The sequence below is a fragment of the Triticum dicoccoides genome, chromosome 2B, assembly GCF_002162155.2.
Source record: "Triticum dicoccoides isolate Atlit2015 ecotype Zavitan chromosome 2B, WEW_v2.0, whole genome shotgun sequence".
Taxonomy (NCBI): domain Eukaryota; kingdom Viridiplantae; phylum Streptophyta; class Magnoliopsida; order Poales; family Poaceae; genus Triticum; species Triticum dicoccoides.
This window is the reverse complement of record NC_041383.1, coordinates 226,021,231-226,028,825: the sequence shown is the minus strand read 5'-3', so window position 1 is coordinate 226,028,825 and position 7,595 is coordinate 226,021,231. Positions and strand designations below refer to the sequence as shown.

At 51.2% G+C, this 7,595-nt stretch overlaps 1 protein-coding gene across 1 annotated transcript; it reads left to right on the top strand.

The window, feature by feature from the left end:
• LOC119363219 (omega-hydroxypalmitate O-feruloyl transferase-like) lies at positions 1 to 1,676 on the top strand. Its single transcript, XM_037628535.1, has one exon. It carries the CDS (start codon positions 94 to 96, stop codon positions 1,504 to 1,506), a length of 1,413 nt encoding a protein of 470 aa, XP_037484432.1. The 5' UTR covers positions 1 to 93; the 3' UTR covers positions 1,507 to 1,676.
• The last annotated feature ends 5,919 nt before the right edge of the window (positions 1,677 to 7,595 follow it).

The window sequence follows — 7,595 nt, the reverse complement described above, 5'->3', positions numbered from 1 at the left end:
TGAATCTTCAGAACAAAAGAGAGACTCGCTTTTTAGAGCCAAAGCTCAATCTCAGCATTTTACCGTGGTATTCTAGTTTAGCGAGGAAAGGAAATGTCAGACTCGCGTGTTAGGGTCGTCAGTCGGAGCCTCGTCAAGGCGGCCGGCGCCGTCACGCCGCGCATCCTCGCCGTGTCCAACCTCGACCTGCTCCCTCGGCCCATACCGTCCTTGCTCTTCTGCGCCTACCGCGAGCCCTCCACCGGCTGCTTCCGCGATGTCGTCGCCATCTTCAATGCCAGGCTACCGTCCCTGCTCGAGCACTTCTCCCCCCTCGCCGGTCGCCTCATGTCCAGCCCGCGCTCCGGGGTTCCGGAGGTGGACTGCGACAACCAGGGCGCGGAGCTTGTCGTCGGTGAGGTCGGCGTGGGACTGGCGAGCCTGGACTACGGCGCGCTAGGCGCGTCGCTGGCGAGGATCGGCGCGCTCGTCCAGTACGGCGCCGACGTCGTGCTTTCGGTGCAGCTCGTGTCCTTCGCCTGCGGCGGGTTCACCGTTGCGTGGTGCTCCAACCACGTGGTCATGGACGGGTACGGGCTGTGCATGCTCGCCAGCATGTGGTCCGAGCTCGCGCGGTCCGGGACGATCGACACCACCCGCAGCAGCGGGGCACCCAACTTCGACCGCGCCGTGTTGCCGCGCCCCCGCGCCGCGCCGTCCTACAGCCCCTCGCTCAGCGAGGCGTTCACGCCGTTCGAAGACAAACATCTGGTTAACTCCCTCACGGCCGGGAGCTACTGCGTCACGCGCCTGTACTACATCGAGGAGCGTGACATCGCCATGCTGCGCGCGCGGGCGAGCAGGGAGGCTGTCGGCGAGCGACGCGCGACCCGCCTCGAGGCGGTGTCGGCGTACCTGTGGAAGGCCTTGGCCGCCGTCGTGGCCGCGTCCGGCTCCGACGAGACCTGCCGCATGGGCTGGTGGGTGGACGGGCGGCGGAGGCTGAGCGTGCCGGGAAAGGAGGCCGCGATGCGCAACTACGTCGGCAACGTCGGGACGTTCGCGCTCGCGGAAGCAACCGTGGAGGAGGTCCAGCGGCGGCCGCTCCCGGATGTCGCGTCGATGGTGCGGGAGGCGATCGCCGCGAGGGCCACCGAGGAGCATTTCCAGGAGCTGGTAGACTGGGTGGAGGAGCACAAGGGCGGCAGGTTCGTGGAGACGGCGACCGTCGGGCTGGGCAGCCCGGCGTTAGCCGTGACGTCATTCGCGTCGTTCCGTCTTCGGACGGACTTCGGATTCGGGCACGCCGCCCTGGCGATGCCGATGATGCTCGCCGGGACCGGGAGGCTGTGCGCCGGCTTCGTGAAGATCGTCCCGCGCCCCGGAGGCGACGGCTCGTGGGTCGTCAGCATGGTGGTGTGGCCGAGGCTCGCCGCCGCGCTCGACTCTGACGAGCAGCGCATCCTGAGGCCGGTCACCGCCGAGTACCTCGGCCTCAAGGCAGAAAACCCGTGTAGCCGGCTATGAGCACCTGCGTCCTGTGCTCATTTCGTTGATGCGCAGTACGCCATTGGTCTCCACGATGTTTGTATAAGCTTTGTCGCGTTCGCTCTATGTCGTATTTGTGGCGTATTGTAACGAGACGAGCAAAGTCTGATTTAAACCTCTACATTTCAGCTTATAGATATCGTCGGAAACGAACGTCCACATCTAAATCCCTGAAATTTGTACCTTGCGCTCTTCAATCCCGGTTGTATTTAAACTTAGAGCATATCCAAACACAATTGGCCGAGATGAGGTTGAGACCCACATGTCAGCGGGGAAAGTAAGTAAGGAAGTACTCCATCCGTAAATTAATATAAAAGCATTTAGATCACTAGTTGATAGACTGCCTGCCGTAGCTGATAACCATCGCAAGCGTGCTATTGCTCGTCGTTACGCTAGCGTCCTGCCCACCATGTAGTGCACCGCTCGTGCCCGCCGCGCACGCCGTCTATGAAATCTCCTTTCATAGGCCCGTTTTTCTGTATCTGTGTGCATCGTGGGACGAAATGGGTCGCCTCGGGACGCGACGACTCCAAGTTGACCTCGCAGCCAACGCCGCGGTGGCGGGCGTTTGCCTAGGACCGTGCTGCAGAGAAGAACGCCTTTTAGTTGTAGTACAGCTCCGCCGCTGCCTGCGTTAAGTGGCAACTTCTATGTCATATGCCTCCACTGCTGACCACCTCTGCTAAAACACGTCTAGGCGGAACAAGCCTTGAACAACGCCTCCTGTGTGTGGCATGGCTCGTCGACGTGCTCTTCCTCCTATCCGACACGAAGGTGTCGCGCCTGTCTACCTGCTGCTAGTCCTCCGAGCATCGCTGGTGTGGGACGCCGGGCTAGAGCAGTACGCCGACGAGTCGGTGACTACGCATGGTGTGCGCTTGTCCACTGGCACGGGTCGTACAGGAGGAACTTGTTCCCCAGCTTCCGACATCCAACTCGTTGTCCACGTTCATTTAGGCTGGCCGTAGCGGGGGTATCAGAGTCGGCATCATGCACTCAGCAATAGCAAACATGATGATGTGGCAGAGAATTAAAGAGAAAGGGTTAGAGTAACATAGGTAGATACCATAACATAATAAATGTTATATTACTTTGTGTCATGCATGGTCATAAATAAGGTCATCTATGATACTATGCACCATGAAGGTAATAATATCATATACTAGTATCATATGCATGGTATTAATATATGATACTTCCCACTATGAGTAGCCTTATTCATCCATCGATCCATGCAAATAAAAACCATGCATGCACGTGGGTTCTGAAAATCAAGCTTAGTCAGCAATCCCAGAGTCTTGGTGCCACGTCACCAAATCCCCTCCTAAAAGGCATCAAGGTTAAAAACAACGGGGATCGAAGAGCAAATGGTACAGACTTCAGGGATTTAGACGTGAGGGTTTGTTTCCGACGACCTCTACAACCTCAAGGTTTAAACCAGACTTCACTCTAACGAGACCGACTGATGGCGAAACACTGATGCAGAGGGTGCCTTACATCGCTGGGTGGCGCACATCCCAGAGCATGTCCGCCATCTATGCTCATCATGGCGCACCGCTGGCCCAATCGACTCGAGTGGACGTTGGCTTCACAACGACGGCGGTGGTTGCCAAAGGCCCGACGTGGTTGTGATGCTTGGATCGCATCGGCGGCTGGTCTGTTGGCTGTTACTTGGGTCCTGGACGGGTGCATGAGACATGTTGATGTTGCCGATAATGTTCAGCCCTCTGCATTTGCCGGCGGGCACGGCTTCATTCGCTCCCCGTGACCATGGTGTAGGGCTCTCTCCTGTGATGTGGCAGTCAGTGGGTGTGCTTCACCGTCGATGCGGTTCGTGTGGTAGACACTCAAGCATGTGTCAGTGCACTCACTGTGGTCTGCGGTGGCCATCAAAATGTCTTTGTGAGGGTTACTTCCTATGGATTCGGTGGTTGCTACGTGCGGCTCATGCTGGTGACAATGCGTGATTTAGCTGAAAGGCTTCTTTGTGGGTTTTGGTTGTTCTCACTCTTGTTGGTTTGCTTTAGGTGACGGGATGCAATATATAGCAGCAGCTTGACGCAGGATATGGTTGTGCAACAGCAGTAGTGGGATTTCTAGCCCAACGCATGCAGTTGCTTGGATCACGGAAAAGGGGTGGCGACAACACACAATTGCCTTTGATTTGCCGGTGCTTCTCAAGTAACCGGTTTCGACCTTCAAGGTGAAAACCCTAGGTCTGTCCGAGTTGGTTATACCTGACAATGACGATGTTTTTTTTGTGTCATTACCTTGTTCAAGGCATTGCATAGATATGCTTGGACTTGTTTTTCAGGGTGAAAATCTAGAATATGACCTTTGGTGGTTGGATGCCATGACGGCACCGCTCAGGCATCATTCCCTTCCTAAAGGCGTTATTGTCGAAGAGCCTCATTATCTTTATGGTGTCCAGAGTTGGTTGATGAGGATATGGTCGGTGATGTAGTTTGTTGATCATTATTTTGAACGCTTCATTTTGTTCTCCTTTTTTGCTCAGGCATAATTTTGGTTGTGTATAACTTTGTTAGTTGCCGGCGTGTCTATTTGTATTTGTGCATTGATGTTGCCTATGTACGTTCTAACTGTGCAGAGATGAGGTGTGTGCTTATGGTGCTTCTATCCACTTAATGTTTTTTACTTTGAGTGAATAAAACGTAACCTTTGTTGAAGAGAAAAAAACTGTTACAGTCCCTATTAATTATCTTGGCAACAGATACAAGTATTCAGAGGAATTCAGAAGAGGAGGAGCATGTGAGGCTGGGGAAAGTGTTCACGAATAAAGCGGACTTTCGGAGCAGGGGTGCATTGAAGCACGTTTTTCTGAACTCCTCAGAAGTGATGTTTAAAAGATTTTATTCTTTTTATTTTTTACATAAATATGCGCATGCATGTGGTCTAAGTATGTGTGAAACCTCATTCGATAATACGCTATATTATATGCTGCAAAAAGAAGGCAAAAATTTGGCCTCAAAATCGACAAAAAAAAAACAAGCCCATTTTTTCATTATTTGTCTTTTTTCTACCAGTCACATGCAAGCACGTATATTGATGAAATTTTGGCCCGATATACTACCCTGATATACATGCATCTACAAAAAAAAATTGAAATTTTTCATGCTGTAAAAATCTTTTTGTTGAACTTTATAAAACCAGGCTCGGATGACAATACTTGGGTAGAAAATGCATTCTCTATGATGCACGCACTATCCTTCGGTGTTCTGGCATGTTGATCTGCGTCTAAATAAGCCACATGTTGCCTCCAACACCTGTGTATACAAACCTCAAACAATATATTAATCAAAATACTTTCCCAAATTTCCACTCTGTTCATGTGCATCCGGACCGCCGAACATGCATGCATCCGGTACAGGACAAGGTCTGGAAAGGTTGATTTTATTTTCATAATTCATCTTGGAGTCGGTTTTCTGTTTGGGTTGCTAGCTAGGGTAGCATTGTTTATAAACAAGAAAAAAGAAGGTGCCACTTGCGCCCCTGAATGGGTAAATCCATTTACCAGAAAAGGGGAAAAACAAACTTCACCTCGTGTCACTCCCACTAGCTACATGGACGCCTCCCTCACGCCGGTGCCCATCTCTCCGCCCCTCTCCTCACCACCGCTGTCGGCAGCTAGGCTTCTTCCTCCCTTTTGCGTGTCATCTGAGTAGAATGGGGCAGGACCACATCATCAAGGTCAACGTCCTCAATCCCTAAGTGCAGCATCAACTCCTTGAGATCGGCCTCCGCAGCAATCGATGCAGAAGAACTAGTCGCCACGGAAACCCTAGGAGCATCTTTGAGGAAAAACTTCGAAAAGAAACACCCATTGAATACACCCCAGACCACGTGTGCCCCGACCATCTAGGCGCCGCTAGGGCCCGCCCTTTATTAGCCCGAGCGAGGACGATGAAGAAGAGACCAGTGACGAGGGAAAGGTGGCTCAACTCTGGGTCACCTCGGCATCGTTGTGGCGTTGGCTAGGGTTTCACCGAGCTGCACCCTTGAAAGCGACGCCGGCGTCCGCCGAGCACTTTGGTTGATACGTGCATTGATCCAACGAATGATCGGCGCCGATGAATCGGTCTACTTTGGTTTTCCACTTCTATTGCTTATTTACCCTGTCGAATAAATTAAAAACTGAAAATGAAAACAAAAACACGAGTACATGTCACATGTCAAAACAGCCATCCGAGCCGTAATTTAAAGAGGTAATAGCACCCCAGGTACCCTAACTTGCACACAATGTGATGATTTAGTCCCAAAGTTGCAAAACTACACCAAACCATACCCCAACTTGCATCCAATGTGATGTTTTAGTCCCAGGCCAATCAGAGCTCGCCAATTGGGTGCCAAGTGGCTGGGCCGGTCAGCACTGGCAGTTTTGCACAAAACCCCCTACCGTTTCACTGATTCAACCCACAGTCACCCCCCACTCGTTCCCCACCTGAATTAAATCTGTCGGATTCCACTTCGCGTCCGTTCGAGAGGGTTCAGTTGGTCGCTGTCGGGGCGATAGAGCTCACGGGCTGGCGGGTCGATGGTGACTGAAGGAAATATGCCCTAAAGGCAATAATAAAGTTATTATTTATTTCCTTATATCATGATAAATGTTTATTATTCATGCTAAAATTGTATTAACCGGAAACATAATACATGTGTGAATACATAGACAAACATAGTGTCACTAGTATGCCTCTACTTGACTAGCTCGTTTATCAAAGATGGTTATGTTTCCTAGCCATGGACAAAAGAGTTGTCATTTGATTAACGGGATCACATCATTAGGAGAAATGATGTGATTGACTTGACCCATTCCGTTAGCTTAGCACTTGATCATTTAGTATGTTGCTATTGCTTTCTTCATGACTTATACATGTTCATGTAACTATGAGATTATGCAACTCCCGTTTACCGGAGGAACACTTTGGGTGCTACCAAACGTCACAACGTAACTGGGTGATTATAAAGGAGTACTACAGGCGTCTACAAAGGTACATGTTGGGTTGGCGTATTTCGAGATTAGGTTTTGTCACTCCGATCATCGGAGAGGTATCTCTGGGCCCTCTCGGTAATGCACATCACTATAAGCCTTGCAAGCAATGTAGCTAATGAGTTAGTTACGGAATGATGCATTACGTAACGAGTAAAGAGACTTGCCGGTAACGAGATTGAACTAGGTATTGGATACCGACGATCGAATCTCGGGCAAGTAACATACCGATGACAAAGGGAACAAAGTATGTTGTTATGCGGTTTGACCGATAAAGATCTTCGTAGAATATGTAGGAGCCAATATGGGCATCCAGGTTCCGCTATTGGTTATTGACCAAGAATAGTTCTAGGTCATGTCTACATAGTTCTCGAACCCGTAGGGTCCGCACGCTTAATGTTTCGATGACAGTTATATTATGAGTTTATGAGTTTTGATGTACCGAAGGAGTTCGGAGTCCCGAATGAGATCGGGGACATGACGAGGAGTCTCGAAATGGTCGAGACGTAAAGATCGATATATTGGACGACCATATTCGGAGTTCAGAAAGGTTCCGAGTGATTCGGGTATTTTTCGGAGTACCGGAGAGTTATGGGAATTCGCCGGGGAGTATATGGGCCTTATTGGGCCATACGGGAATAGAGGAGAGAGGCCAAAAGGAAGGAGGCATGCGCCCCCCTTGGTCCGAATTGGACAAGGGGCGCAGCCCCCCTTTCCTTCTTCCTCTCCCCCTCTTTCCCATTCTCCTACTCCAACAAGGGAGGTGGAATCCTACTAGGACTAGGGAGTCCTAGTAGGACTCCACACTTGGCGCGCCCCCTCCTAGGGCCGGCCTCCTCCCCTTTGCTCCTTTATATACGGGGGCAGGGGGCACCCCATGAGACATAAGTTGATCTACAGATCGTTTCTTAGCCGTGTGCGGTGCCCCCCTCCACCATATTCCACCTCGGTTATATCGTCGCAGAGTTTAGGCGAAGCCCTGCGCCGGTAGAACATCATCATCGTCACCACGCCGTCGTGCTGACGGAACTCATCCCCGACACTTTGCTGGATCGGAGCCCGG

What these genes read in the sequence shown, in the direction of transcription:
- LOC119363219 (XM_037628535.1), top strand. Translation starts at nt 94, where the DNA reads ATGTCAGACTCGCGTGTTAGGGTCGTCAGTCGGAGCCTCGTCAAGGCG.